This window comes from Oncorhynchus gorbuscha, linkage group LG23 (genome assembly GCF_021184085.1).
Source record: "Oncorhynchus gorbuscha isolate QuinsamMale2020 ecotype Even-year linkage group LG23, OgorEven_v1.0, whole genome shotgun sequence".
Lineage (NCBI taxonomy): Eukaryota > Metazoa > Chordata > Actinopteri > Salmoniformes > Salmonidae > Oncorhynchus > Oncorhynchus gorbuscha.
In genome coordinates, this window is record NC_060195.1 from 30,612,068 (window position 1) to 30,629,631 (window position 17,564).

At 45.7% G+C, this 17,564-nt stretch overlaps 1 protein-coding gene and 1 pseudogene across 23 annotated transcripts in view; both read right to left on the bottom strand.

The window, feature by feature from the left end:
- LOC124011172 (protocadherin gamma-C5-like) overlaps window positions 1-17,564 on the bottom strand; it is a 217,742-nt gene that overhangs the window by 26,677 nt on the left and 173,501 nt on the right. For 2 of the 23 annotated variants that reach the window (XM_046324256.1, XM_046324255.1), the window contains exon 1: window positions 805-3,477. The exons of 19 other annotated variants lie outside the window; for them this stretch is intronic. In XM_046324256.1, the coding sequence (XP_046180212.1) occupies window positions 805-3,264 (2,460 nt within the window). In that variant the 5' untranslated portion in view covers window positions 3,265-3,477. Of the gene's footprint in view, window positions 1-804; window positions 3,478-4,854; window positions 7,630-12,002; window positions 12,116-17,564 lie in introns of those variants that run through there. 2 more of the 23 variants (XM_046324257.1, XM_046324276.1) reach the window with 2 other exon arrangements.
- Window positions 8,715-10,886, bottom strand: LOC124010881 (annotated as a pseudogene).

Consider the following 17,564-nt stretch of genomic DNA (forward strand, 5'->3'; position numbering starts at 1 on the left):
CCCTGACTCTGGAATTCCTGTTTTTCAGCTTCTGCTTTACTCTTTGACTGATTCACCCCCTCTTCTCCCTTTCCTTCCCTCTGTTCCATCCTCCCCCTCTCACCCCTCCTTTCTCCTCCCCCTCTCCCTTCCGCTCTCGGTCATCCTGTTCCCTTCCACTTCCTATCTTACTATTCCGTTACTCTATTTCCATCTGTCGTTACTCTCCTCTTCTCTACTCTAAACCTTCCCCTCTATCTCCCTCCAATCCCTGCCCTCCAATCCATCCATTTCCCCCTCTCCATCCAATCCATCCATTCCCTCTCTCCCTCATTCTCTCATAGCACAGTGCTTCACTGCTGATCTTGTTTAGTAATTGGAAGTCAGAAAGAGAGACTGCATTTCCTAGTCTTGGGTCAGATGAAATATTAAATCTCTCCTCTTCTCCTTCATCTCCTCCTCTAGCTGGATGACACAGTAAGGAAAGCCCCGTCACCACGTCCGAGGGAAAAGGATGAGGCTCAACAACACTAGTCTTTAGGAGAAATCCTGCTTTGTTAGGTGACTTAGTCAATCTAGGTGAGCAGGCTCAAGACTGGATGTTAAAACTAGTATTAGAACCATGAGTTGAATTCTCCTTTCAATATGGTAAACTAACTCAACAAAGGCAACCATCTGAAGATAAAACCTTCACCGCCACTGGTTATAACCTAGTCCTTATAGACCTCAAATGACATTGAACAAGTGATTTTTCAGAAACACCTGTGATATGGCTAATAGAGTTATCTCACCAATACCCTGCCTTCTGCCCCCTGGTGCCCTCACCTCATTGGCTGAGTTCATTAGGTGCTTCCTGTTGAGCGTCATACTGAGTGTGTTGTTATGGCTCATCATGGGTGTCTTAACAAACATAAAGTCACTGCGGCTGGAGGTGGTGGAGTAGCAGGGTCTGTAGGTCCGTGTTCCTGGGGGGTCTTGAGCCCCTCCCACCACCTCCATGTAACGGATGGGTCCGTCTGTGTTGAGCTGCAGGTGGAGGTCCTTGTGGGGCCTCTGATGGTAGGCCCTGCTGGGCCGGTAATGGCTGTAGCAGCAGCCTGTCCCTCCATGGTCGCTGCGGTGGCGGAGGCATCGGACCATGATGATGAAGAAGGTGAGGAAGGACATGGCCGAGACGCAGGCCAGTGAGATGATGAGGTACAGGGTGATGTCAGACATCCCAGTCCGCCGCATCCCCGACGTTTTCCGCTTGTCCATGGCGGCGTCACTGGCGCCCTTCTCCTCCACTGTTACCGTAATGGCCACAGTGGTGGAGAGAGTAGGTTCGCCGTTGTCCTGGACGACCACAGTGATGTCATAGGCGGAGCCACCCTCCTCCTCGGCTAGCTTGCGAGTGGTGCGGAGCTCGCCGGTGTGCGGGGTGATGAGGAACAGAGCAGCGTGAGGCCCGGGGGCGATGGAGTAGAACAACCAGGCGTTATGACCGCTATCGGGATCCACCCCAACCAGTTTATTAATGAGATGCCCTGGCCCAGCCGACAGCGGTACACTGAGCTGCAGCCCCGTATCCTGGGGGAAGGGGGGGTACACGATGAGGGGCGCATTGTCGTTAAGATCTACTACGAATACATGCACGGTGACGTTGGTGGTCCGAGGTGGCGCCCCGGCGTCTCGAGCCTGTACCTCAATGCGGAAGGCGCTGAGGGTTTCATGGTCCAGGGAGTGCATGCTATAGATGTGGCCAGTCTCTGGGTTGATGTAGACATTGGAGGAGATGTGTGAGCCCTGGACCATGCTGGGCAGGATGGAAAAGGAGACGCGGGCATTTTCCCCTATGTCCGGGTCAGAGGCCACCACCATGGCGATTGGGGTGCTGGGGGCGTTGTTCTCGGGGACGTCCACTGAGTAAGAGGCCTGGGAGAACGACGGAGCGTTGTCATTCACGTCTGACAGCTTGACCACGAAGGTCGTACATGACGACAGGGGAGGGGATCCAGCGTCGGTCGCCATGATGACCACAGTGTAATCAGCCATGGTCTCTCTGTCCAGGTTGCCGTCGGTGATGAGGTTGTAGTGCTCTCCAAAGGCGGAGTTGAGTTTGAAGGGCAGGTCAGACTGGACCTTTAATGTTACCTTGCCGTTCTTACCAGAGTCCAGGTCCCTTGCGCTGATGAGGGCGATAACTGTGCCCAGTGCTGCGTCCTCCTGGATAGGACTGGTCAGGGACGTCAACATCACCTCCGGAGAGTTATCATTCACGTCAGTGACTTCAACTTTGATGTTACAGGATGCTTCCATGGCGGGGGTTCCCCCATCCCTGGCCAGCACAGTGACGTAATACTCATTCGCTGTCTCGTAATCCACGTGACCATTCACACGGACCTCACCGGTTTTCGAATCCACGCTGAATAGCTTGAGCACCCGGTCCGGCGTGTATTTACTAAACAGGAAGGAGATCTCCCCGTTCTGAGCATAATCCGCATCGGTTGCGTTCAGTTTCGTTACTAAAGTGCCCTTTTCAACATTCTCCAACACGCTAACTTTTTTAATCGACATGTCAAAGACGGGCGCGTTGTCATTGACGTCCAGAATTGTAATGAGTAGAAGAGTTGAGCCAGACTTCTCTGGCTGTCCCCCGTCTAGGGCAGTAAGCAACAGGCGAAACGAGGCCTGCGTCTCCCTATCCAAAGCCTTCACTAAAACTAACTCCGGGAACTTATCCCCGTCACTTTTCGTTTCCACATTCAAAACAAAGCGGTCGTTGGATGCGAGGTGATACGTACGCAGAGAGTTGATACCCACATCTGGGTCGTGCGCACTCTCCAGTCGGAACCGGGTGCCCGGCGCGGCCGCCTCTGATATCTCCAAGGAAATATTATTAGTGGAAAACTGCGGCGCATTGTCATTCACATCCACAATATCCACAAGAACACGATGTATTGCTAAAGGGTCTTCGAGTACAATCTCAACATGCAGTGAACATGTTTCACTTAATTCGCACATGTGTTCCCTGTCAATTGTCTGTCTAATAATAAAATCCCCAGTCGCTTGGTTCACCTCGAAGTACTGCGCGTTAGATTCCGAGACCACACGCAATTTTCTCTGAATTATCATTTGAACGGTGAGACCCAAATCTTTAACGATATTCCCGACCACAGCCCCCGGACTGAGCTCTTCTGACACCGAGTAACTAAGCTGGGCGGTCGCGCCCATGAGGCAAGCCAGGGAAAACCATAGCCTCAGCACGGGCCACCCTCCGCAGTGCTTCCTCTGTCTGGATTCCATTATGAGAGGGGTCCGGGGGATGGAAAAGTTAAAAGTTCCTCTTTACCTTAACTAATCCATGGTTTCGTGAAAACAACGGTACCAGGCTGTTGGTAAACACTTCCGCTTAAGAAAAAGTGCGGTGGGAAGTTTATAAGTAATCATGACGCCCTTATTCTATATGTAAAATAAAGAGTAAAGGTAAAACTGCTTGAAGGCTAAAACTCTCCCCAGTCTGCCTCCTCTGCTCCGCTCCTCTTAGGGCGGGGACACAAAGACACGTTTCCTATTGGCCGAGCACCCGGGACTTGCTCCCCATACAGAGAGAACTCTTTCACAGAGCGGAGAGAGTGAAAACGTTTTAGAGGCACTTCTTTTGCACTAACAACCAAGTTACCGACACGTTACAGGCGAAATCCATTATTGTTTTAAGCAAAACAACTCTGAATGCACAACAGAAAGGCAAAGGGAAGCGTAAAAGCAAATGATTGAGTTTGTTTTTAAAAAGAAAGTGACTTATGCCTTTTCCAAAGACATGCTGCACAGACCGAAACAAAAAGGGTGGGTATGAACCACAACTGTAAGTATGAACTTGTTGTTATGTTTTGTCAACGAAAGGAACTTATTCCACTGAATATAGACAACGTTAAAAGGGAAGTGATGAACTGATGGTCAAATTGCAATGATAGATTTAGCCGCAAGGTGGCATGTTTCCAAAGCGTTTCCATTTCAGAAGTGTTGATAACGCTTGAATCATACACCATTATGTGACCTAGACTCGTCTTGGCAAGGAGGCAGCAATGTCATTGATGACAAATACAACGAGCATTGGCCTACTTACAACAGCTGTGTTGTAACAGGCATACTACAACAGTTAATAAATGGCATATGCACTTATTTACATTTACATTTGAGTAATTTAACAGACGCCTTTATCCAGAGGGATTTACAGTCAGATGACAAAAGTCACTTATCGTTTGATCCGGTGAAAATTAGTACGCCTACGGTCTTGACAAAATATTTGAATGAGAAATTACAGTGCTATGATATAGGCCTAAAGCAATCCATATAATTCACTGGTATGCTAAATGAGGTAATCAACGAGAAATGGTTTAATAACTATTAACACAATTTGTGTAAATTCATATTTTGAAAAATCATAATTGTCTTCATTTTCGTTATGAAGAAAATATTTTACATGAAACCACAAGCCTACATTTTTTTTTATGTAGTTGATAAGTGTTTACAATGAATTATTTTTCTGAACTACTCTACAACCATATATGACATGCAGGTTAAGATATCATCCATTCTCATAGGCTACAACGTTGAGGTGAATGTGCATACCGGTATGCATGATTTGGCACTAATACTATATAATATTAGGCCGACATTGTTATATCATAAAGTGCACCCTGGACAATTAAAAGTCACAACACAGTTCATCATACACTCTCAGGGTGTAATGTCATAACTGATGGTGGATCTTCACTTACGGATTATGACATCATAGGCTACATTAACAATTAACTCTGAATTCTCATGATAGGACGTCATAAAGCACTAGAGTCAGGAATATTATTCGTCACAATGCTGTTGTTTACTGCTCACCTGCTGGCTCTCAAAGGTCCAGGCGCTGTCGGGTAAAGACGCGTCTAGAACGTTGATCATCTCCTTAAAGTCAGTGGTGCTGCTGGGCTTAACGAAGGTGAAATCACTGAACTCTGACATGGGAGAGAGACAGGACCTGAAGGACTGACTCTGAGACAACATGTCCCCTCCCAGGACCTCTACGTACTTAATAGGCCCGTCAGTGTTGAGCTGGATCTGCAGGTTTCTATTGGGGTTATTGTAGCCGTCCAAATCGTCCAGTCTCATGCAGCAACTACCGCTGCTCCTGCTGTTTCTAACGCACTTGACCGCTAACATGACAAAAGTCACCAGAGACAGCATGGACACCGAGGCCAGAGAGAGGATCAAATACAGGGTGATTCTCCCGCTTTTCTTGCCGGGCTCTGGCGCTTTCTGCCGGAGGTCCAAGATGGGTTCTTGGAGCCCGTCCTCTACCAGTATGGCCACTGTGACCGTGGAAGACTGTACCGGTTCCCCGTCGTCCTTTATCTCTATAAGCAGCCTCTGAGAGGAGTCGTCCTGCTCGGACACAGCGCGTTTAGTCCTTACTTCTCCTGTGTAAAGATTGACATTGAACAGAGACGCATCTGTGGCCCCCGCCAGTTTATACGAGATCCAGGCGTTATGACCCGAGTCTGCATCCACGGCCGTTACCTTAGTAACCAGGTGGCCTGCTTTAGAAGAGCGGGGCATCTTCTGGTGAGAGAGCGAGCCCAGGGCAGCGGAGGGGTAAATAACAGCGGGGGCATTGTCGTTCTGGTCCAGGATAAAAACATGGACAGTGGCGTTGCTGCTCAGAGACTGAGAGCCGTGGTCCTTTGCCTGCACCAGAATCTGAAACACCTTCAGTGTCTCATAGTCAAACGAGTGCATGCTGTAGATGCTGCCGTTATCAGAGTTCATATACACATAGGAGGAGACAGACAAGCCCTGCACTTTGGTGTCCAGGATACAGTAGGAGATCTTGGCATTATCCCCGAAATCCAGGTCAGATGCAGATACTGAGGAGAGCATGGAGCCTGGTAGTCCATTCTCTTTTAAATATACATCATAGGAGGACTGAGTGAATTTAGGGGAGTTGTCGTTGACATCAATGATACTGACAGGTATAGTTTTCTTGGTAGTCAGGGGAGGGGAGCCCGAATCAGTGGCTGTTATCTCAATTTTATACTCTGAGAAGCTCTCTCGGTCTAAAACACCACTGGTGACCAGTGCGTAATTATTAGAAAATGACGGTTTCAAACTAAAATGATAGTCTCGCGGGAGTTGTAACGTAACTTTACCGTTATCACCGGAGTCTAGGTCACGGGCGCTGATCAAAGCCACGACTGTGCCACTTGGCACATCTTCTCGCACCGGACTCGGTTGGGAGGTGAGGACGATTTCGGGAGCATTGTCGTTCAGGTCAACCACTTCCACCTGCACACTACAGTGTCCTTCCATCTCCGGGATACCTTTATCTTTAGCAGTGATATCAATTTCAAAGTTTACAGCAGTTTCGTAATCTAATTTACCTTTCAAAAACATCACTCCCGTTTCCGTATCAATATCAAATGTAGAAAGTACAGACTCGGGTGTGTGCTCACCAAATGTATATTTTACCTCACCATTTTGACCATCATCTTTATCCGTTGCCTTAAGTTTAACAATGAAAGCGCCTTTTGCGCTATTTTCGCCGATGGAAGCTTTATACACTGATTTTTCAAATACGGGGATATTATCATTTACATCAAGCACTGTAATTGTTATCTGTGACGTCCCGGATCTGACTGGACTCCCCCCATCCAGTGCTGTCAATAGTAGCTGATGGACAGCTTTTTCCTCTCGGTCAAGTGGTTTCTCTAAAACCAGTTCAGGGACTTTTCTTCCATTACGAAGCTCTTTTACTTTTAAACTAAAACAGTCGTCTTTACTGATGGTATAGGATTTAAATGAGTTGCTTCCCACGTCAGGGTCCTCTGCGCTCTCCAACGGAAAACGAACACCCGCTACAGTAGATTCTGCTATTTTTAATGCCTGCTCCTTTGTGAGAAAAGTAGGGGAATTGTCATTTATGTCTCGTATGTCCACCTCAATTCGATGTAACTGTAACGGGTTCTCAATTACAACCTTTAGAGGTAAAATGCAGCTGGCGCTTTGTCCGCATAAAGTGTCTCTATCTATTCTCTCATTGACGACCAGCTCGCCCTTCCCCACATCCACACTGAAGTACCGCTTACCAGCCTCAGAAGCGACACGCAGCTTACGGTCAAATATCTCAGATAGTCCCAAACCCAGATCTTTGGCTAGATTTCCCACCACCGAGCCCCGTTTCAGTTCCTCCGGGATGGTGTAGCGAGTCTGTCCGTCTATTGTACTCCACAAGAGAAAGAAATGATGCCACCAAAGAGCCAGCCATCTCCAGTCTCGGTATCCCATTCTCTTTGTCATTCCTGATCCGTTACAGCACAATTCCTAATTAAATACTGTCCAGATCAAAGAGCTTCATATCAAAACATCTCCAGAATGTATATTCCATTCAGCAATTTTCCCATAAAAGTTTTATCACGACATGGACGTTGTGTTTGGAGTATGTAGTCTTTACGTGTATGGAAGCGCATCCCTCTCTCCTCCAGCTCGGAGTATTGTAAGGGTTACGTTGCTGAGGCTGGGGGAGGGGGTAGATCTCTTTGGACAGTTCTGCACACTATTGGTGCACAGCGTACATCTCTAACATCCAATGAGGGGCCACCAGTACAGACCTCTTAAAGCCACAGCAGTCACACTACCCACGCGCTCTAACACCCACTGACAGCACACAGAGAGAGTCCTATTAGCCCCTGCAATAATATACTGTTCATGATGATGTACAACATCCTATGGGCAGCCAAGAGGTAAGCCTATGTCTCAGAATGTGTAAAGGTGTAAACCAGGATGGAAAATAAAATACCGTATTGCTCAGACTTCATCCCAAACAGTCATTCTAAAAAGAGCCCAAGTGGAAGGAAACACTTTTTTTTTACTACTAAGTTTATATAAACTATCAAATGAGCTCCAATCGATCATAAAAATACCAGCAATTGTACAATTTAAAAATGTTCAACAACTGTAAATGTATCTCTGTTAGAATGCCATGAGCCCACAGAATCACACCGTTGATTCCGAGGTGGTGTTAATCAGGGTCACAACAGAACTACCACCACGTTTAACACCCACAGAAACATTATCACTCAGAGTCACTGATGATTATGACCAGGGGATTCCTGTGGTTTTCTAATCATCCATTGAAGATGGGACGGCAGGGTAGCCTAGTTGTTAGAGCGTTGGACTAGTAACCGAAAGGTTGCAAGTTCGAATCCCAGAGCTGACAAGGTACAAATCTGTCGTTCTGCCCCTGAACAGGCAGTTAACCCACTGTTCCTAGGCCGTCATTGAAAATAAGAATTTGTTCTTAACTGACTTGCCTAGTAAAATAAAGGTTACATTTTTTTTAAATGGCTGCCTACGTCAGCAGTTCAATTAAGAAACCGGCTGATAATAATTTTTTACATCATTGTATTATGAAAAACTGAAACCATGATTTCGATTCATATTATTGTAAGGTTCCGTGGCAGAGTTTTTCACTGCACCTACTTCCTCTAATACATGACGAATACTGAGCATAAACTATGCGCTAGCCACACAATATTCTTATTCTATCTAAACAACCACCCCAAACAACAAGCTATGATTTATGGAATGAAAGACACCAGTGGAGGTTATTTTGTTACCTATTCTTCTAATGGCGATTAATGACGTCACTAAACAATATACATTGTTTAGTATATCATAACATCGAATATCATAACAATCACAATCAACTACAGTTCACTGCTCACCTGCTGGCTCTCAAAGGTCCAGGCGCTGTCGGGTAAAGACGCGTCTAGAATGTTGATCATCTCCTTAAAGTCAGTGGTGCTGCTGGGCTTAACGAAGGTGAAATCACTGAACTCTGACATGGGAGAGAGACAGGACCTGAAGGACTGACTCTGAGACAACATGTCCCCTCCCAGGACCTCTACGTACTTAATAGGCCCGTCAGTGTTGAGCTGGATCTGCAGGTTTCTATTGGGCTTATTGTAGCCGTCCAAATCGTCCAGTCTCATGCAGCAACTACCGCTGCTCCTGCTGTTTCTAACGCACTTGACCGCTAAACATGACAAAAGTTACCAGAGACAGCATGGACACCGAGGCCAGAGAGAGGATCAAATACAGGGTGATTCTCCCGCTTTTCTTGCCGGGCTCTGGCGCTTTCTGCCGGAGGTCCAAGATGGGTTCTTGGAGCCCGTCCTCTACCAGTATGGTCACTGTGACCGTGGAAGACTGTACCGGTTCCCCGTCGTCCTTTATCTCTATAAGCAGCCTCTGAGAGGAGATCTTGGCATTATCCCCGAAATCCAGGTCAGATGCAGATACTGAGGAGAGCATGGAGCCTGGTAGTCCATTCTCTTTTAAATAGACATTATAGGAGGACTGAGTGAATTTAGGGGAGTTGTCGTTGACATCAATGATACTGACAGGTATAGTTTTCTTGGTAGTCAGGGGAGGGGAGCCCGAATCTGTGGCTGTTATCTCAATTTTATACTCTGAGAAGCTCTCTCGGTCTAAAACACCACTGGTGACCAGTGCGTAATTATTAGAAAATGACGGTTTCAAACTAAAATGATAGTCTCGCGGGAGTTGTAACGTAACTTTACCGTTATCACCGGAGTCTAGGTCACGGGCGCTGATCAAAGCCACGACTGTGCCACTTGGCACATCTTCTCGCACCGGACTCGGTTGGGAGGTGAGGACGATTTCGGGAGCATTGTCGTTCAGGTCAACCACTTCCACCTGCACACTACAGTGTCCTTCCATCTCCGGGATACCTTTATCTTTAGCAGTGATATCAATTTCAAAGTTTACAGCAGTTTCGTAATCTAATTTACCTTTCAAAAACATCACTCCCGTTTCCGTATCAATATCAAATGTAGAAAGTACAGACTCGGGTGTGTGCTCACCAAATGTATATTTTACCTCACCATTTTGACCATCATCTTTATCCGTTGCCTTAAGTTTAACCATGAAAGCGCCTTTTGCGCTATTTTCGCCGATGGAAGCTTTATACACTGATTTTTCAAATACGGGGATATTATCATTTACATCAAGCACTGTAATTGTTATCTGTGACGTCCCGGATCTGACTGGACTCCCCCCATCCAGTGCTGTCAATAGTAGCTGATGGACAGCTTTTTCCTCTCGGTCAAGTGGTTTCTCTAAAACCAGTTCAGGGACTTTTCTTCCATTACGAAGCTCTTTTACTTTTAAACTAAAACAGTCGTCTTTACTGATGGTATAGGATTTAAATGAGTTGCTTCCCACGTCAGGGTCCTCTGCGCTCTCCAACGGAAAACGAACACCCGCTACAGTAGATTCTGCTATTTTTAATGCCTGCTCCTTTGTGAGAAAAGTAGGGGAATTGTCATTTATGTCTCGTATGTCCACCTCAATTCGATGTAACTGTAACGGGTTCTCAATTACAACCTTTAGAGGTAAAATGCAGCTGGCGCTTTGTCCGCATAAAGTGTCTCTATCTATTCTCTCATTGACGACCAGCTCGCCCTTCCCCACATCCACACTGAAGTACCGCTTACCAGCCTCAGAAGCGACACGCAGCTTACGGTCAAATATCTCAGATAGTCCCAAACCCAGATCTTTGGCTAGATTTCCCACCACCGAGCCCCGTTTCAGTTCCTCCGGGATGGTGTAGCGAGTCTGTCCGTCTATTGTACTCCACAAGAGAAAGAAATGATGCCACCAAAGAGCCAGCCATCTCCAGTCTCGGTATCCCATTCTCTTTGTTATTCTGATCCGTTACAGCACAATTCCTAATTAAATACTGTCCAGAACAAAGAGCTTCATATCAAAATATATCTCCAGAATGTATATTCCATTTAGCATTTTACATTAGTTTTCATATAGAAACGGATGTTTAGATGACATTATCCTTCCGTCTATGTAAGTACATCCCTCTCTCTTCTCCGGCTCGGATTATTGTAAGGGTTACGGTGCTGAGGCTGAGGGGAGGGAGTAGATCTCTTTGTACAGTTCTGCACACTATTGGTGCACAGCGTGCATCTCTAACACCCAATGAGAGACCAACAGAACAGACCTCTTAAAGCCACAGCAGCATCCAGGAGCTGCATATAAGGACTCTGACGCAACACACACAGAGAGAGAGAGAGAGATAGTTATGGTCAACTCACTATTTTTGATATACTGTCTAACTATATTGTTGTGAAATATATTATGGACAGGGCAGCCCATAGCCAACAGAAAGGAATAGGTTAAAGTTTAAACAACCATGATCATCATATAAATGCGTTCAAGTGTAAACCATGATAAGAAATATTCTCTCTCATTACGCGCAGACATCATCCAAAACACTGCCATTCTAGTGGAGCCCATAGAAAGGAAACACTTGGTTTTACTATTATACATGAACTATTGATTGAGCTGCAATGAATGTGAACAATATACTGTATATCTTATAGCAATTATAAATTAGCGTCTCTTTGCCATCTTTGCCACAAAAACAACACAGTTCATTTCAATTGGAATGTCGCTGTCCATGGTGCTGAAACCCTCAGCCTCTATAAACCAGTCAGACTGAAACATAATCATGCCCAACACGCACTACAGACAGTAGTAATAGTTTTTACACTGTCTCTGAGGATTACAACCAAGATTCAAATCATTCAGCTATTTCGAAATCATAGCGAAATCATACAGCAAATTATCTAACGTGGATACACCTAAAGTATGGAACAATTGCGCTGTTTTGTTCAATGGTGAAATGATTTAGAATTGACAAAACACTGCTTGAATTCTAAGTTTCACTCCGACTTCAGATGCACAGCAGTTAGTAACTATGCATTTACTGGCTTTAGGGCGTGACATATGGAGTCTCAAAATGAACCTACCATTATATTCCATCATTGTAAAGGAAACTACTATCAGGAGAACAAGTTGAGATTTGGTAAATGTTGAAATACAAACTACTATATGTCACAAAAAAGTCTACATTCGAATATCATAACCATCACAATCAACTACAGTTCACTGCTCACCTGCTGGCTCTCAAAGGTCCAGGCGCTGTCGGTTAAAGACGCGTCTAGAACGTTGATCATCTCCTTAAAGTCAGTGGTGCTGCTGGGCTTAACGAAGGTGAAATCACTGAACTCTGACATGGGAGAGAGACAGGACCTGAAGGACTGACTCTGAGACAACATGTCCCCTCCCAGGACCTCTACGTACTTAATAGGCCCGTCAGTGTTGAGCTGGATCTGCAGGTTTCTATTGGGGTTATTGTAGCCGTCCAAATCGTCCAGTCTCATGCAGCAACTACCGCTGCTCCTGCTGTTTCTAACGCACTTGACCGCTAACATGACAAAAGTCACCAGAGACAGCATGGACACCGAGGCCAGAGAGAGGATCAAATACAGGGTGATTCTCCCGCTTTTCTTGCCGGGCTCTGGCGCTTTCTGCCGGAGGTCCAAGATGGGTTCTTGGAGCCCGTCCTCTACCAGTATTGCCACTGTGACCGTGGAAGACTGTACCGGTTCCCCGTCGTCCTTTATCTCTATAAGCAGCCTCTGAGAGGAGTCGTCCTGCTCGGACACAGCGCGTTTAGTCCTTACTTCTCCTGTGTAAAGATTAACATTGAACAGAGACACATCTGTGGCCTCCGTCAGTTTATACGAGATCCAGGCGTTATGACCCGAGTCTGCGTCCACGGCCGTTACCTTAGTAACCAGGTGGCCTGCTTTAGAAGAGCGGGGCATCTTCTGGTGAGAGAGCGAGCCCAGGGCAGCGGAGGGGTAAATAACAGCGGGGGCATTGTCGTTCTGGTCCAGGATAAAAACATGGACAGTGGCGTTGCTGCTCAGAGGCGGAGAGCCGTGGTCCTTTGCCTGCACCAGAATCTGAAACACCTTCAGTGTCTCATAGTCAAACGAGTGCATGCTGTAGATGCTGCCGTTATCAGAGTTCATATACACATAGGAGGAGACAGACAAGCCCTGCACTTTGGTGTCCAGGATACAGTAGGAGATCTTGGCATTATCCCCGAAATCCAGGTCAGATGCAGATACTGAGGAGAGCATGGAGCCTGGTAGTCCATTCTCTTTTAAATAGACATCATAGGAGGACTGAGTGAATTTAGGGGAGTTGTCGTTGACATCAATGATACTGACAGGTATAGTTTTCTTGGTAGTCAGGGGAGGGGAGCCCGAATCAGTGGCTGTTATCTCAATTTTATACTCTGAGAAGCTCTCTCGGTCTAAAACACCACTGGTGACCAGTGCGTAATTATTAGAAAATGACGGTTTCAGATTAAAAGGATAGTCTCGCGGGAGTTGTAACGTTACGTTACCGTTATTCCCGGAGTCTTGGTCTCGGGCACTAATCAAAGCAACTACTGTGCCACTGGGTGCGTCTTCGCGCAACGGACTCGGCTTGGAGGTCAAAATGATTTCAGGAGGGTTGTCGTTTACGTCAACTACATCCACCCGAACACTACATTGTCCCTCCATTTCCGGAGTGCCGTTATCTTTTGCATTGATATCAATTTCATATGTAGCAGCATTTTCGAAATCTAATTCTCCTTTCAAAAACATCTCCCCTGTGTCTGAATCAATGTCAAATATAGAAAGCACAGCATTCGGGGTGCGCTCACCAAATGAATACGTCACCTCCCCATTTTGAACATCGTCTACGTCTATCGCTTTAAGTTTGACCAGAAAAGTACGTTTTGGACTATTTTCGTGTATGGAAACATTGTACAAAGCCTTTTCAAATACTGGAAAATTGTCGTTTACATCAAGCACTGTAATAGTTATCCGTGACGTCCCGGATCTGACAGGACTCCCCCCATCTAGTGCAGTTAATAGTAGCTGATGGACAGCTTGTTTCTCTCGATCTAGAGGTTTTTCTAATACTAACTCTGGGGCTTTTCTTCCATTACTAAGGTCTTTTACCTTTAAACTAAAGCACTCGTCTTTACTAATTGTGTAATACTTGAGTGCGTTACTTCCCACATCTGGGTCCTCTGCGCTCTCCAAAGAAAATCGCCTGCCTACAACAACAGATTCCGCTATTTTCAACGTGAGTTCATTTGTTATAAAATTTGGTGTATTGTCATTTATGTCTCGTATTTCCACCTCAATTCGATACAACTGTAACGGGTTCTCAATTACAACCTTTAGAGGTAAAATGCAGCTGGCGCTTTGTCCACATACAGTCTCTCTATCTATTCTCTCATTGACGACCAGCTCGCCCTTCCCCGCATCCACACTGAAGTACTGCTTACCAGCCTCAGAAGCGACACGCAGTTTACGATCAAATATCTCAGATAGTCCCAAACCCAGATCTTTGGCTAGATTTCCCACCACAGAGCCCCGTTTCAGTTCCTCCGGGATGGTGTAGCGAGTCTGTCCGTCTATTGTACTCCACAAGAGAACGAAATGATGCCACCAAAGAGCCAGCCATCTCCAGTCTCGGTATCCCATTCTCTTTGTTATCTCTGATCCGTTATAATACAATTCACACTTAAATACTGTCCAGAACAAAGAGCTTCATATCAAAACATCTCCCCAGAATACATATTTCATTAAGCATTATTTCGTTAATTTTGCATCACGATAAGGATGTGTTTACAGGATGTTGTATCTCCGTGTGTATGACTGCGTCCCCCTCTCTTCTCCAGCTCAGAATATTGTAAGGGTTAAGGTACTGAGGCTAGGGGGAGGGAGTAGATCTCTTTGAACAGTTCTGCACGCTATTGGTGCACCGCGTGCATCTCTAACACCCAATGAGAGGCCAAAATAACAGACTTTTTAAAGCCAGAGCAGCATCCAGGCGCTGTCCAAGCGCTCTGACAGAGCGAGAGCGAGAGAGAGTGAAAGACTGTATTTTCCATTGAACAATAATACATTGTCTATATTGATGTGAAACATATTATGGAGAGTCCAGAGCTAGGTTATATTTAAGAATTCATACGTGTGAAGCGGCGTCGGAAAGATCGTGTGATTTTGCGCACAGATGCCAACACATTGGCATTCCAATAGAGCCCCTTGCTCGGAAGAAAGTACATTTGACTAAGATCTCTTATAGTTTTTACATAAAACAATAATTGAGTGGCAGAAAAAATATCAAAATGTCTCTAAATTCGGTGTCCAAGTTATTCATTATTTATCAACCGAGCTTTGTTCTGGAACCTAAATTAACAAGCATTGATTTGTGCAATGTTGAAACAAAACCGTGGTGCTGCTGGGTTTAACGAAGGTGAAATCACTGAACTCTGACATGGGAGAGAGAGAGAGGACCTGAAGGACTGACTGAGACAACATGTCCCCTCCCAGGACCTCTACGTACTTAATAGGCCCGTCAGTGTAGAGCTGGATCTGCAGATGTCTGCGTCACACAGGAGGACACAGACACGTCCTGCACGTTGGAGTCTAGGACGGAGTAGGAGATCTTGACACAATCACCCAGGTCTGGATCAGTAACGGAGGTTGAAAATAATATTTTCCCCGGTGTGTAATTGTCTTTTACACACACTGGGTAGGAAGGCTGAGAGAATAGTGGCAGATTGTCATTCACATCTAACACATCAACAGTGATAGTTTTCTTGCTGGATAGAGGGTTTTCTCTTGAATAACTAGCACTGATCTCTATACTGGGAGTGACGCTCACTGTCAAGAGGTGCGTTAGTTACCGGTGCATAATGCTTGGATACGGTCGGGTTCAATTTGAATGGAGACGCTTTTACCCGTAAAATCACAGTGACGTGAGCAACATTTTCGTTAAGACTAGCCTCAAAGCTGTCTCTCAAACAGTGGTGCGTTATCGTTAATATCAAGCACCCAAATACTAGTCTCAGAGGTTCCTGAATGTTGTCCCATCACAGTGGTTTTTGTTCGTTAATGTTAATGCAGTAAGAGAGTATTGTTTTTGCAGCTCCACCAGAATCCAGTGCACTTTCGAGTGGAAATCGTGAGCCTGGGTTTGCTGACTACAATCTTCAGCCCCCTTTCTTCCACAAGAAAACAGGGAGAAATGTCATTAATATCCCCCTGCATTTGAATCTCGACTCAGTGCAGCTGCAAATGACTTTATATCTCCAAAGGCAATAGACACGGAACTCTTTGTCCACACATATCCTCTCTGTCTATCCTCTCACTGACGACCAGCTCTTCAAATCCACTCTGAAATCCTGCTTACCAGCCTCCGAGGTTATCCGTACTTTACGATGGTAAATCTCAGATAGTCCCAACCCCAGATCTTTGGCTAGATTTCCTACCACAGAGCCCTATTTCAGTTCCTCCGGGATGATGTAGCGAGTCTGTCCATCTATTGTAACCAACAAGAGAAAGACACGATGACACCATAGCAGCACCTGCCACACACCCAGCCTATTCCACATGGTTCCACAACACATCAAAACCTTTATATGATTCCATCCAACATTCGGCCTCTCGCAGGAGTGGTAATAATCAATCAGTAATCCAAAGTGTCTCATATTCTACAGTGATGGGGAAGCTTTTTGTAGATATCTGTGTACCGTTCTGCACGCTATTGATGCACAGCATCTAATGAGTTAAACAACAGGATTCAGCTGTCATTTATAGCTACAGTGAACATTTCATTACGTGGGAAACCGATGAAGCACCATAGCAATTCAACATGAGAATAAATATCATTATCAGCTGGTGAAGGATCTAAATGATCTTATTAAATTGTTATAAATTAATTACAGATGGAATACTAGTATGTGCACAGCTGTACTGTAAATCATTGCAGCGTTAAAAGAGGTATTATAGGTTGTAAAGTGGTGGTTCCAAAACTCTAGGTATCATAAGGGCTCGGGCTCAATGCTTACTGATGTCTGTGTGGGAGACAAAGGCTCTCCGTTGCCGTCCTGTGGTAACAGAAAGCAGGCGCAGCACAGCCTGAGTACGTCATAAGAGCAACTCACGTGGCTCCGAATATAAATACATCCCACAAGCCGTTATAAAAATATCTGCATGAGGTCTGAAGAGCAAATGAAAAGAGAGGGGGAGCGGAGATCGCTCTCCCACACACACTTCACTGTCTCATTTACATGACATTAACTCATTACCTGAGAGCTGAATAGACCGCCCTAATATTTGTGATTTGGACATATTCTATCGACACTTTTTTTTGGTCGACCACGAATCCGGTCAAGGAGATTAAAGGGTTGTGCGATTTCGTCATCCCTCGAGGTCTGCCTAGCAACACTGGCATCTGACGGAATTATTTATATCCGCAATGAAAAAAAAGCAAAACCTCCAGTGAAAGCAAACGCTATAGTATTATACAAACCACAAGCCGTAGCTTACATCATATCACAATAGTGCAACGAATGTATCTAAATATGAAAACAATATATCAGCTTTGCTATTAGATAATCCGAGTTTGACAGAACGACGAAAGTTGGTAGGGAGAGCGAGAGAGGGAGGGAGGGGGAACGCGCCTCCACTGAGCTCTGAAGCGAGTTTCAGCACCACACGGGTGGACAGCCCCACACAAGCGGCCAGCTGGCGCTGCTGCTGAAATGTGGGCGACCGCGTGGTGGCTGCTGCACAGACAGTCCTTCCCAAACAAAGACT